Source organism: Dromiciops gliroides, chromosome 2, assembly GCF_019393635.1.
Source record: "Dromiciops gliroides isolate mDroGli1 chromosome 2, mDroGli1.pri, whole genome shotgun sequence".
In the NCBI taxonomy this organism is placed as follows: Eukaryota; Metazoa; Chordata; class Mammalia; order Microbiotheria; family Microbiotheriidae; genus Dromiciops; species Dromiciops gliroides.
This window is the reverse complement of record NC_057862.1, coordinates 360,410,086-360,425,320: the sequence shown is the minus strand read 5'-3', so window position 1 is coordinate 360,425,320 and position 15,235 is coordinate 360,410,086. Positions and strand designations below refer to the sequence as shown.

The following is a 15,235-nucleotide window of genomic DNA, read 5'->3' as shown; positions in this document are numbered from 1 at the left end:
AGAAGCTGTTTTGTTTTTGTCTCTGTACCCTTATTGCCTTATGCCTAGTAGGCACTTAATGAATAAAATAACAAAAGGTACATTTACAACCATTGCCTCTCCTCTCACTTCTCACTTTCTGCAATCTGACTTCTGACCCTACTACTCAACAGAAATGGCTTTCTGCAAAGTTACTAATGATCTCAATTGCCAACTCTTAGGGCCTTTTCTCAGATGTCATTCTTGACTTTCTCTTGCCTTTGACATTGTTGGCCAACCAAATACCCTACTGAATAATTTCTCCCCTCTGGGTTTTTGTGACACTGTTCTCTCTTAATCCCATTCCTTCCCTTTTTTTTTTTAAGTAATAAACATTTTTATTTATAGTTTGGGGTTCCAATTTTTATCCTTCCTTTCCTCTCTCCCCTCCCTCTTCCCTGAGGGGGTAAACAAGCAGATATGGGTTATACATGTACAATTATGTAAAACATTGCCATATTAATCATTTTGTATGTGAAAACTTGAATAAAAGAAAAAATGAAAGAAAATAAAAAATAGCATGCTCCAGTCTGTGTTCTATAAACATCAGTTCTTTCTTTGGAGGTGGATAGTATGTTTCGATGATAGCTCTTTGAAATTGTTTTGGATCATTGTATTGTTGAGAATCCACTCCTTCCTTAATCCCAATCCTTCCCTGTTCTCTTTGTGGACCATTATCCTCAGTTACTTCTAGATGTGGGTCGTATCCCAAGGCTCTGACCTACACCCTCTTCTCTTTTTTTCTCTATACTCTCTCACTTGGTAATCTCATTAGCTCCCACAGATTTCAATATGATCACAAGGCAGATGACTCCCTAACCTATAGATCCAACCCAAATATCTCTTCTAAGTATTAAAGACTCAGGAGACTTCCCACATTACCAGTTGCCTATTGGACACTTTGAACTCTATATTCTTTCCATAGGCATCTCAACCTTAATGTGTCCAAAATGGAACTCAATATCTTTTCCCCCAAACCTACCCCTCTCCCAGAGTTCCCTAGTACTGTCACAATGTGTCTTTTCATTTCTACTTTTACATCTCATTCATCCAACCCCTTCTCTTCACTCACACAGCAACTGCCCTAGTTCAGGCCCTCATTATCTTTTTGTTGTTGTTGTTGTTGTTGTTGTTGTTGTTTTTGTTTTTGTAGGCAATGGGGGTTAGGTGACTTGCCCAGGGTCACACAGCTAGTAAGTGTCAAGTGTTTGAGGTCAGATTTGAACTCAGGTACTCCTGAATTCAGGGCCGGTGCTTTAACCACTGCACCATCTAGCTGCCCCCTTCATTATCTTTTACCTGGACTTTTACTATAGCCTCTTGATTGGTCCCCAAACCAAGCCACCTTCACACATATGACAAAGTCATTTCCCAAAAGCACTGATCTGACCTCATCACTCTTCTCCTGAATAAACTCCAATGTTTCCCTATTGGCCTCTAGGATAGAATATAAAATACTCTTTGGCATTAAAAGTTTTCACAACCTGGTCCCAAACATGTCATGTGGGTCTTCTTATTGATTTTCATATCTGACTCTTCATTTCCTGTTTTTGTGTCTTTGCTTTGATTGAATCTCATGCCTACAACGAATTAAGCAATCAACAGGCATTTTTTTTTACATTTAATTTTTATTTTATCCTTTTTTCAATTACATGTAAACAAAAATTTTTAACATTTGTTTTTTTTTATTTTGAGTTCCAAATTCTCTCCCTCCCTGAGACAACAACCAGTTTGATATAATTTATATATGCGCAATCATACAAAATATTTCCATATTAGCCATGTTGCAAAAGAAAAAGCAGAATAAAAAATAATATATTAATTTTTTAAAGTATACTTCAATCTACAATCAGATTCCATAGTTCTTTCTCTGGATGTGCATAGCATTTTTCCATCATGAGTCTTTTGGAAATATCTAGGATTATTATATTGCTGAGAAGAGCTATAGGTCTTTGGCCATAGTTCCAAATTGCCCTCCAGAATGGTTGGACCAGTTCCCAACTCTACCCACATTGCATTAGCATCCCTACTTTTCCACATTCCCTCCAGCATTTGTCATTTTACTTTTCTGGCATGTTAGTCAATATGATAGGTGCAAGGTAGTAACTCAAAGTTGTTTTAATTTGTATTTCTCTAATCAATAGTGATGTAGAGCATTTTTTCATATAACTATTGAGAGCTTTGATTTCCTCCGAAAACTGCCTTCAATGGGCATTTATTAAGCACTAGGTATGTATTTGGCATTCTTCTAGGCACTGGAGACACAAATACAATAAATAAAACTATTTCTACTCTCAAAGAGCTTACATTACATTTAAAAATTATATTTTATTTTCAAATGATCTGCCTTCTCTCTTTCCCATCCCTCTCCCTATACATTGAGAAAGCAAGAAAAACAAAACCCCTGTTATAAACCTATATAGTCAAGGAAAAAATTCTTGCATTAGCCATGTCCAGAAAAACATGTCCTAATTTGTACTCTGAGCGCATTATCTATTAGGAAATAGATAGCATATTTCATCATAAGTTCTCTGGAATTGTGGCTGGTCATTGTGTTGATCAGAGTTCCCAAGTCTTTTAAAGTTGTTTGTCTTTGCACTATAATTGCCATTGTATATAACTTGCTCTCCTGACCTCATTCTACATCAATTCAGGCACATTTTCCCAGGTTTCTCTGAAACCATCTCCTTCATCATTTCTTACAGCACAACACTTTTCTGTCACATTCATTTACCATAACTTGTTTAGCCATTATCCAGTTGAGTTTCCCATTCTTTTCCACTATAAAAAGAGCTGATATGTATTTAAATTTTTTTTTACATATAGGTCCTTTTCCTTTTTCTCTGATCCTTTAGGGTAAAGACTTACTTAGTAGTGGTATCTCTGTATCAAAGGATTTATTAACTTCTGGGCCATAGTTCCAAATTGCTTTCCAGAGTAGTTGGACTAGTTTACAACTCCACCAACAGTGCATTAATTACATACTTGTTTTCTCATAGCCCCTCCAGCATTTGTCATTTTCCTTTTTTTTTTTTTTGGTCAATTTTTCCAATTTGATATGTGTGAGAGAGAACTTTAGAGTTGTTTTAATTTGCATTTCTCTAATTATTAGTGATTTAGAACAGTTTTTCATATGGCTTTTGACAGCTTTAATTTCTTCCTCTCATAGCTGCCTCTTCATATCCTTTGACCATTTATCAAATGGGAAAGGGTACTTGTTCTTATAAATTTGAATTAGTTCCCTACATATATCTTGGAAATGAGACTTTTATCAGAGAAGCATGCTACAAAGGTATTTTCCCTTTGCTTGCTTCTTTTCTAGTTTTAACTATATTTGTTTTATTTGTACAAAACCTTTTTGTCTGTTTTACCTGCTGCGATCCTCTCTATATTTTGTTTGGTCATGAACCCCTATCCATATATCTTACAAATAATTTCTTCCGTATATATATATGTGTGTGTATATATATATCTATATCTATATGTATATGTATAGAGATATATAGATATAACCTATATCAGATTACCTGCTGTCTAGGGGAGGGGGGGAGGGAGGGGAGGGAGGGAGAAAAATCTGAAATTGCAAAGCTTGTATAAACAAAAGTTGAGAACTATCTTTACATGTAACGGAAAAAATAAAAAAACCTCATAAATTTCCAAAAAAAAAAAAACCAAATAATTTCTTCCTTACCCCTCTAATGCTTTTATGATGTCACCTGTTATGTCTAAATCGTATATTCATTTAGAATTTATCTTGGTAGATGATATGAGGTACCTAGTTTCTATTTAACTCAATTCCTAGTTTACCTAACATGCAACTCACTTCTCTTCTTTTTCTACCACATAGGTGGGAGGTAGCTTCCTTTGTTTGGATGACTACTTTATATTAGAGAGACTGAACATTTGTTGTCTCTTTTTTCTGCTGTGTCCTTTTCAACAACTCTTATCTGCTGCATCTAGAATTCATCGACAGCATGGGAGAAATGGCCTACACAAGTGAGAAGGAGAGGAGTTTTCCTCCCTGCACCCTCTCTTTAATCCGGTTGCAAGAAAAGGGCCTGAGGACCCCTTGGTTTTCTGTCTATGTTGTTGTTTTTTTAGTTTCAAGTACTAGAGATGATCTTCATGTGACCTGGGAGTTCAAGCCATGCAGACCTTGGAGTAAGGATTGCAGGCAGGCCACCTGGCACAGAATCCCCTAGGGTGTCTAGATTTAAGCCCCCAGGGGGGTTTGAACTTAGAATTGGGACTGTGCTGTATAAAAAACTAACTAAACTATGAACCTAATATCTTTCCCCTCTCCAGAGATTGAGGTGGGGTGGGGTGAGGGAGAGGAGGATTATCCATCTCAAGTTGGGGGAGCAAATTTGTACTTTTATGATTTTACCTTTAGAAGTAAACATTTCTGGGGCAGCTAGGTGGTGCAGTGTATAGAGCACTGGCCCTGGAGTCAGGAGTACCTGAGTTCAAATCCGGCCTCAGACACTTAACACTTACTAGCTGTGTAACCCTGGGCAAGTCACTTAACCCCAATTGCCTCACTAAAAAAAAAAAAAAAAGAAGTAAACATTTCTGTATAAAAACTAATCTGACTGTTATTGGCTAAATGGAATTGGGGTGTAAGTGACCATCCCGTACAATAAAGGGAACAACATTGGAGGAGGCCGGAGCTATTTGCAGAGTTCCTAGAAACCTCTTAAATCCCTTTAATGGTACTGGAGAACCCTGGGGGTGGGAGAAAAGTAAAAATCTAATACATCTGGCTTTCATGTACTGGGGGCCAGGGTAGCCTGTGTTACAAACACACACACACACACACACACACACACACACACACACACACACACATATACACACACCCTAGCAGGGATTCCTCCAAGCATTTACACTATGTAGCATAACTGTTACAGGGCTACCATGGTAGAGTAATTCCACATGTAGTAATGAATAGGAATAGATTTCTTTAAATGTTTCCAGAGGAAGAATACTTCTATCTTTACATCTCTCTACATGGGCTTGGGAGTTTTCAGGGAGAGTCCATTGCTTGGCTACCACTTCCTACCTCCCACCCCTGCCCCATACATGCCCCTAAAGTGGTCGTGCTAGATAAGTTTAACATATTATCCCAGACTTTACTGACTTTTGCTTCCATTTTATGGGAGAGTTCATCCCATTCACATTCACAGTTATGATTACTAGCTGTATATTTCCCTCCATCCTATTTTCCCCCTTGTTTATACTTTTCTCTCTCCTTTCCCACTGTCCCTTCTCACCAGTGTCGTCCTTCTGACTGCTACCTCCCTCAATCCACCCTCCCTTCTATCAGCACCCCACACTTTTTTCCCCTTTTCCTTCTTACTCACCTATAGGGTAAGATAAATTTCTATACCTGACTGAGTGTGTATCTTTTTCCCGTTTTGAGCCAAATCAAATATGTGTAAGGTTGAAACTATGCCCACCCTGTCCATCTTTTGTGCTTTTTCATATGTTGTGATTTATCCCATTCTGTCTCCCTTTTCCTCTTCTCCCAGCATAATCCTTTCTGTCACCCTTAGACTTTTTCTTTAATATCATCACATCAAAATCAATTTATACCCACATCCTCTGTCTATGTGTATCTGCCTTAGAGATCTTAGAAATACAGTTCTCAAGAGTTACAAGTACCTCTTCCCTTATTGCAAAATGTTTTAGCTTTTCCCCCTTGTTTTACCTTTTTAGGCTTCTCGAGTCTTGTATTTGAAGACTAAATTTTCCATTCAATTCTGGAATTTTCATCAGAAAAGTTTTAAAGTCCCCTATTTTGTTCAATGTCTAGCTTTCCCCCTGAAAGATTATGCTTAATTTTGCTGGGTAATACATTGTTGATTGTAATTCAAGTTCCTTTGCCCTCCAGAATAACATATTCCAAGTCCTCCAATCCTTTAATGTTGAAGCTGCCAGGTCCAGTGTAATCCTGATTGTTGCTCCTTAATATTTAAATTGTTTCTTTCTGGCTGCTTGCCACATTTCCTCTTTCACCTGATAATTCTGGAATTTGGCTACAATATTCCTTGGAGTTTTCTTTTTGGAGACTCTTTCAGGAGGTAATCAATGGATTCTTTCAATGGCTACTTTTTCTTCAGGCTCTAAGACTTGGGGCAGTTCTCCTTGATAATGTCATGGAATATGCTGTCCAATCTCCTTTTTTTGATCATGGCCCTATGGTAGTCCAACAATTCTTAAATTGTCCCTACTGGATCTATTTTTTAGGTCTATTGTTTTTCTGAAGAGGTATTTTACATTTTCTTCTATGTTTATATTCTTTTGATTCTGCTTTACTGCTTCCTGATGTCTTGTTGAGTCATTAGCTACCATCTGCCCAATTCTGATTCTTTTTTTTTTTTTTTTTTGTGAGGCAATTGGGGTCAAGTGACTTGCCCAGGGTCACACAGCTAGTAAGTGGTAAGTGCCTGAGGCCGGATTTGAACCCAGGTACTCCTGACTCCAAGGCCGATGCTCTATCCACTGCGCCACCTAGCTGCCCCGCCCCAATTCTGATTCTTAAGGAATTATTTTCCCCAGTCAGCTTTTGTACCTCCTTTCCCATTTGTCCAATTGGATTTTAAAGGGGTAATTTTCTTTTTCCAAGCTATTGACTCTCTCAAATAACTCATTTTTTTCCCCAATTTTTCTTCTACCTCTCTTATTTGATTTATAAAATCCTTTTTGAGCTCTTCCAAGAGGGCTTTTTGGTCTTAAGACAAATTCTTCTTCCTCTTTGAGGTTTCTAGTATAGACATTTTGACATTGTTGTCCTCTTCTGAGTTTATTTTTTGGTCTTCCCTGTCACCATAGTAGTTTTCTATGGTGAGGGTTCTTTTCTGTTTTTTATTCATATTTTAGCCTCATTCATGTCTTTTAAAGTTGAACTCTGCTCCTGGGGTACAGGGTGCATTGTCCCAAGCTTCTTTTGCTGGGGGTCAGAGGCCTGATCACTGGCTTTCTGCTCTGAGGCCTCAGTGACTTGGAATTTTCTCATTGCAGTGGTTTGGCCCAGCCTAGTTGAACCTGTTGTATATCAGATACCCCAACTGGCAGGTTGCTTTCTGTGCTGAAGCTGGAGCCTTCACAACTGGCCTGCCTGTGCCACTAGCTTGCTGAGCTAGGACTGAGGGTCCTCAGCTGCTGATCTGTGCTGTGTCTGAGTCTCCTCCTGGCTTGCCCAGACAATCTCTGCACTGAGCTGTGCTTCCTTTTTATTCAGGTGAGATAGACCTTTCTTGAAGTCCTTCTAGGTTATCCTAAGCTGGAAGATTGTTTCACTATGTCTTTTGTAGGTTCTGTTGCTCCATTTAAAGGCTTAATTTAACATTGTTTCTGAGGAAAATTTGGGAGAACTTAGGCAATTTCCTGGTTTCTCTCTGCCATCTCCTTTCACTGGCTTTCCATTGCTATCACTCACATTACATCATGCAAACAAACATTAGTGGCCACTAATATATTTTGTATACCATTAGAATAAATAGTGACAGGGGCAGCTAGGTGGCGCAGTGGATAAAGCACCGGGCCTGGATTCAGGAGTACCTGAGTTCAAATCCGGCCTCAGACACTTGACACTTACTAGCTGTGTGACCCTGGGCAAGTCACTTAATCCCCATCGCCCCGCAAAAAAAAAAAAAAAAAGAATAAATAGTGACAAAGGAATGTATAGAAATCACAGGGATAAAAGGGGAATCTCTGTGAATATATGCTAACTAGGTAGAATAAGTGAATCACAAACTCTGGAGGAGTGGTGCATTTAATAGCATTTGCCTTCTCTCTGGCTTACAGCTATAGTAGAATGAAATTGTTTTTAGGGGCAGCAGGGGTAATCTGACCCAATCTAGACCACAAAGTTAAGTGCTCACTGATTGAGGTTATTCTTACTTTGTCTCAGCTGTTTTATTAAACTGGGTGACTGCTGCTGTGCTAGCAATAACTGCTTTTTTCAGTCTTTGACAAGAAGAGCCAGTTGTTAGTTGTTGTTTGTTCTTCATTCTCTAAGAGGACCATGACATCAGGAGGCAATGTTACGACTTGCAGTGAGGAAGGGCTGTGCAAAGTCACCAGCCTCACTCTCTCTTCCCAAGCCATCTGAGTCTAGTGACAAGTTATATATACATATACATATACATACACACACACACACATACATATATATATATGTATATGTATATATATCAGGACAACTGGAGATCTTTTTGTAAAAAAGGCCCTTCTTTGCCTCCTTTCTTAATCAAATGGACATTGCCTCAGGCAAACTGAGACTTGTGAAAGGCCTTAGCTATATCTTGCCAGATGGTCCTAGAGGAGAGAATGAGGTTGGTCACTTTGCACAGCCCTTCCTCACTTAAATCCAATCCATTGCAAGTCAGGACATCACCTCCCCAATGTCATGGTCCTCTTCAAGAACAAAAGACAAGGGCAGCTAAGTGTGAAGTAGATAAAACACTGCCCCTGGATTCAGGAGGACCTGAGTTCAAATCCAGCCTCAGACACTTGACACTTACTAGCTATGTGATCCTGGGCAAGTCACTTAACCCTCATTGCCACCCCCCCCAAAAAGGACAAACAACAATAATGACCAAGAAGAGCAGAGAAGCACAAATACAGTAAGTACTTGACTCTACAAAAATCTGCCAGATCTTAAGATGGAGATAAGTCAAACTTTCACCCCCAGGTCTTAATATACTCCTACTTCTGGCATCTTTCTCTCAGAATTCTCTCTAAATATGCCTTCACATGACTTCATGTGTCATGACCTCAGCTATCGATGAAATCAAGAAAATCTCTCTTGTTAAACTGATCCAGAGCCACATTCCTATAGGAGATGACATACCTTCCCGGGACCAGAAAATTTAGTTCCTTGCAAAAATCAGCCAGCATCCATCTGAAAACTAACTATATAGCACAAATACAAACTTCAATACTTTAAGAGAATAAGGATTATTTTCCTGGATTCCTATGTACCATTCTAAAGAACCTGTGAAAACAAATGCTCATTGACCCTGCATGAGATAGCTATAGCACTACACAAAACATTATTTGATGCTCTACTTCAAAGGCAAACTGTCTAGGTTACAAGCAGAACATAGTACATACACATCTCAAGAGTACATTTTTTTTTTAAAAAGTACATTCACATCCATAGGACATAGGAAATAATAATAAATAGCAAAAAAGCAATAATCATTAGTATGTACACAAATAAACAATGAGCAAAAACCAGATATTGTTATACTATAAACATAACATATGTACATAAGCAAATAAGCACAACAGCAAAAGAATAAATAAGCAAGATTCATAATTAACATATATGGTGCTAAACATGTGCCATTAAGTGCAAGGTGTACTTCACATGAGCAATCTCTAGTATTGTCAATTAATAAATATTTATTAAGTACCTACTAGGCACTAGGCACTAGGCACCATACAAAGCATCAGAGATACAAATATGAAAAAGCAAACAGTCCTTGCTTTCAAGACAACATGCAAAAGGACTATCACCTGGCTACATATGTAATTATCTCCAAACAGGTTTAGTTAGCTTAAGGGACTAGATGGATGGTGTCTAGTTCAGATTATCACTTGCTGACCTCTTCACTCCCATCTAAAGATTATAAATACAAACAAATACATTGTAGTTGAATACAAGATAGTTTGAAAGAGAGAGCCCTAATAAACGAGATTGGAAAGGCTCCATGTACAAAGTGATAGCTGAGTTGGTACTGGCAGGAAGAGAAGGATTGATTCTTTGAGGCAGAGGTGAGGAGATCGTGCATTCCGGGACTGAGGGATAGCCAATGGCAAGGCACAGAGACCAGAGATGGAGCCTCACATGTGAAGAACAGAAAAAAGGCCATTTTGACTAAATCAAAGACTGTGAAGGAGAGAGTAATGCCTAGTTGGGCTGAAAAGATAATTTTGGGGAAATAAAGTGAAGTGCTTTAAAAGCTAAACAGGAATTTGTTGCAAGAATTATTGGGGTCCTGGGGCAGGTAGGTGGTACAGTGGACAAAGCACTGGCCCTGGATTCAGGAGGACCTGAGTTCAAATCCGGCCTCAGACACTTGACACTAGCTGTGTGACCTTGGGCAAGTCACTTAACCCCCCCAACTGCCTCACACACACACACACACACACACACACACAAAATATTGCCTGGCCACAGGGAGAACACCCAAAGGAGAAAGGTGTCTTGAATAGGGAGGTGAAGACGGTTATATTTATAGTGAAAAATGTAGGTTATTTCCTCATTATCCTAATCTCCTTGTGGGAGGTTCATATCCTATTTTGGAGTTCTTAGGATGCTAAAATGTCCCTCAAGGCAGGCACCCTTTTCCCTAGGAGTGTGTTTTTGTGGTTTAAATGTCATAAGGTGAACTTGAGGACACATTTGGTCCTTCTGCGCATGTATCTAAAACATGTTTAACCGCGTCAGACCCCAAGGGTCTCTCTGTTTAGGATATCTCTTTAAGATCTGGTTTCTAGGTACAGTTTGTTTCCTGTCATCTGGGATTGTTAATTCCTGGCTACTGTTTCCTTAAACTTCTGTTGATAGTGTTTGTTGATAAGGACTCAACTCAAGCCTTAGTTTTTCTATTAACCCTTTTGGTCACCTCTATCACTATTATGATCCTTTTTTACAACTGAGGGAAACTGAGGCAGGAGTTAAGTGACCTGCCCAAATTCACACAGCTGAATTTGAACCCAGATCTTCTTAATTCTAGGTCCAGCTAGCTGTCTATCCACTGCACCACCCAGCCACCTCACTAAGGGAACACAAGACCACGCTTGGAAAACAGATCCTACAGAAGAAATACAGGCCCTGCACAGAGACAGGCCCTATTAAGAGGGCACAGACCCGACTTGGGAGACATACAACCCACTAAGAGGGACACAAACTCCTGTGAATATAGGCTTCACTGAGAGGCCACAGACTCCACTGAAAGGATAGGGATCTACACCCACTAGAAGAGACAAGGATACTTATAAGGAGACAAGCCCCAAATAAACGTTTCACTGAGAGGACATAGACTCCAGTGAAAGAGATAGAATTCACTGAAAGGACTTAGATCTTACCAAGGGAACACAGCATGCACTAAAGGATTCTCAGACAGCCTTAACAAGACGCAGACCCTGCCCCGAGCGGGATCTTTTCCACTCCAGGACTCGTGCTCCCGCGATCCCAGCGCTCTTCCGAGGAGGGGACCGGACGGCAGGATCGCGAGAATGACTGAGGCCGAAGTGAACCCCAAAGCTTACCCGTGGGCAGATGCCCAGCTCACTAAAAAGCTGCCGGACCTGGTACAGCAGTCCTGTAACTACAAGCAACTGCGGAAGGGCGCCAATGAAGCCACCGAAACCCTCAACAGAGGCATCTCGGAGTTCATCGTGATGGCCGAGCCCTTGGAGATCATCCTCCACCTCCTGTGGCTGTATGAAGACAAGAACGTCCCCTACGTGTTCGTGCGCTCCAAGCAGGCACTGGGGCGGGCTTGTGGCGTCTCCCGGCCGGTCATCGCGTGCTCCGTCACCATCAAAGAAGGCTCCCAGCTGAAGCCTCAGATTCAGTTTGTCCAGCAGTCAATCGAGAGACAATCTAGGCCCGCACCTGCAGCTCAGGTGTCTCTGTAGGATCCTACCTGGGAGGGCTGTGTGGCTTGTGGGTGAAGGATGGTGGGCAGAGACTGTTCTCAGGTGACTTTCAATGTTAAACATTTTTATTGCTGTTAGAAAAAAAGAAAAAACACAACACACAGACCTTGCTGCAGGTGCAGAGACAGTGTTCTTATTTATGAGACTCAGCCCTTATGAGCAGAGGGGAGACTGAGAGGAATGTGACACGGAGCCCAAATAAGGACATAGACAATATTGGGAAGCCATGGACCTCACTGAAGAGGGCAGACACCTTGAGAAGAAGACACAGACCCAACAAAAGACCCTACCTAGGGGCATATATCCCACTGGGAAAATGGGGTTAGCCCCTCAGGGAAGGGTCACGTACAGGAGTGTGCCGGAACCAGGTTGGAGCTTGAGAGCTCCCCGATTGTTAAATTTTAAATGTGAGCATTTATACCCAAGAAATCAGCAATGCTACAAATCAGGGCTTGACTTGTTTTAGTGATCTGCTAGACATAAGAAAATATTGACAATGTAGGTTAAACTAAAAAAAATATGTGTCAAACTCACATTTCTTTTGTTTCCCCCACCCCCATACCTTGGCCCAGTTGTTAAACATTTACCAGCACAACTTTGGCTACATGGCTGAGCTGGAGAAAGCAAGGGTTCCTCATTACTGAGCTGCTTCCCTGACAAGGACAGAATGAATGAAATGAATGAGTTCTCATTAAGCACTTACTATGTTCAAAGTTCTAACTATGCTCTAGCACAAAGTGCTTACTGTTGGGAGATACATACAGAAAATCAAGACAGTCCTGATCTGAAGGAGCTCACATTAGAATAGGGTGAAAGAACTTTTGTATCATGTCAGATGGAAAGACCTCAAGGTCTTTAGGGTGCAATGGACACAATGCAGATAGTAATGCAGATTCTTTACTGTTATTCCCATGAATAAAACCATGTCTGTTTCAGATGTTGAACCATTTGATGATGCCAAGAACTTTGGCATGAGAACTTTCTTTTCTGGGTCTTGAGTAGCAGGTGCTGATAAGGAAGAGCAGGGTGGGGAAACACTGAAGCACCTGCAGAGTCAGTTGCCAGGTCATATCTTCAGAGAAGGGTTTCTTCCTTAGAGAAGAGCTTCCAGAACAGACTAGAATAGAGGCTGATGAAATGTTGGTAGGGGTGTAAGACTGCTGTTCCTTTGGGCTTCTTGGGCTTATCTGTCCTACAATGGCAGCTGGTTGGTTGTTAGAATAGGTGGTGACAGGGGGCAGCTAGGTGGCACAGTGGATAAAGCACTGGCCCTGGATTCGGGAGGACCTGAGTTCAAATCCAGCCTCAGATACTTGACACTTAATAGCTGTGTGACCCTGGGCAAGTCACTTAACCCCCATCTCCCCACAAAACAAACAAACAAAGAATGGTGACAGGGGTGCTGACCCCTCTCTAGAGGAGGAGCTTCCCCTAGATGATAGCTGTGGTAACTTGGCTGGAAGCAGAGCAAATGAGGGGAGGGGGTGCTCTTGTTCCCAATATGGTATGTCATGAATTAATCCAGTCAGTCTGCATTTAGTAAGCACCTACTAAGTACAGAATGAATAAATGAATAAAAACATTTATTAAGGACCTTTTTTGTGTCAGGTACTATGCTAAGTGCTATGGCTACAAATAGAAACAAGCAAGATTGTCCCTATCCTCAATGAATTTACATTCTAATAGGGAAGACTATAGATATTGGGTGGCCAGGAAAGGAGGTTTTATCCTGCAAGTAATAGAGATGGTGATTGGAGTCACTGGGTAATTGATTGACTTGTACTTTTTAGTTGTGATGTGTTGATTACTGTGGATTGTGCTGATTTGTGTACCATTCTCTGAGCAGGGGGAGAGGTGAGTAGTTTGGTGAGTTTGAGTCTGGACTGGATATGGTAAATGCTCACCAGTCATGAGTCCAGGGTCCCAGGTTGAGAGCTTGAGTTCTGCGCTGGAGGTGGAGGCTAGACTATAGAAACATAGCAGCTCGAGAAACTTGGCCTTGGTCTTTATCCAAAGGTCAGATCAAACATAGTCACTGCCCTTATGGGATTTATAGTCCCTTAAGATAATGAGACACAAACACAGTTAACTGTAATAGTATTACAGAATGGGGGCAGCTAGATGGCGCAGTGGATAGAGCACTGGCCTTGGAGTCAGGAGTACCTGAGTTCAAATCCGGCCTCAGACACTTAACACTTACTAGCTGTGTGACCCTGGGAAGAATAGTATTACATAATGAATGCATCAAAGAGGTGAAAATCCGGTGCTATGTGAGGTAGGATCCTAGGATTATCAGAGTTTATGAAGCTGGAAGGGATCTCACAGATCATTAGATCTATAACTGGAGGGGGCGCAGTGGATAAAGCACCGGCCCTGGATTCAGGAGTTCCTGAGTTCAAATCTGGCCTCAGACACTTGACACTTACTAGCTGTGTGACCTTGGGCAAGTCACTTAACCCCCACTGCTCCGCAAAAAACCAAAAAAACAGAAACATAGATCTATAACTGGAAAGGACCTTGGAAGTCATTGGGTCAAACACTCTTATTTTTTAAAAACATTTTTTTTTTCAGGAAAGCTGGGACAATAATCCACTGTTGGTGGAGTTGTGAAACAATCCAATCGCTTCAGAGAGCAATTCGGAACTATGCCCAAAGGGCCATAGAACTGTGCATACCCTTTGATTCAGCAATACCACTGCTAAGTTTATATCCCAAAGACATCCCAAAAAGGAGAAAAAGACCTATTTGTACAAAAATATTTATAGCTGCTCTTTTTGTAGTAGCTAAGAAATGGAAATCAAAGGGATGCCCATCAATTGGGGAATGGCTAAACAAGCTATCGTATATGATGGTGATGGAATATTATTTTGCCATAAGAAATGACAAGCAGGATGATTTCAGAAAGGCCTGGAAAGACTTGTATGAACTGATGTATAGTGAAGTGAGCAGAACTAAGAAAACACTGTGCACTGAGACAGCAATATTGTTTGATGAAGAACTGTGAAAGATTTAACTATTTTCAACAATACAATGATCCAAGACAATCTCAAAGGGCTATTGATGAAATATACTATGCACCTCCAAAGAAACAACTGATATTGATGGAACATAGACTGAAGCATGTTATTTTTAACTTTCTTTCATTTTTTTCTTTTATTCAAGTTTTCATATACAAAATGACTAATAAGGTAATGTTTTACATAATCATACATGTATAACTCATATCTGATTGCTTAACACCTCAGAGAGGGAGGAGGGGAGGGAAGGAGGGATAAAATTTGGAACCCAAAATTATAAAAAAAATTTTTATTATTTTAAAAAAAGAAAGCTACCTACCTGTTTATATGATTTGATCATTTATCATCTGGAGAACGACTCTTATTCTTAAATATTTGAATCAGTTCCTAATATATCTTAGAAAGATCTTTATCAGAGAAAATTGCTGCCAAGATTTTTTCCCAATTGTCTCCTTTCTAATTTTAACTAAATCGGTTTTGTTTGTCTAAAACATTTTAATTTTATGTAATCAAAATGATCT

At 40.2% G+C, this 15,235-nt stretch overlaps 1 protein-coding gene across 1 annotated transcript; it reads left to right on the top strand.

The window, feature by feature from the left end:
* The first annotated feature begins 11,271 nt into the window (after nucleotides 1-11,271).
* Nucleotides 11,272-11,676, top strand: LOC122738886 (NHP2-like protein 1). The gene has a single exon (XM_043980772.1). It carries the CDS (start codon nucleotides 11,272-11,274, stop codon nucleotides 11,674-11,676), a length of 405 nt encoding a protein of 134 aa, XP_043836707.1.
* Nucleotides 11,677-15,235: the final 3,559 nt, after the last annotated feature.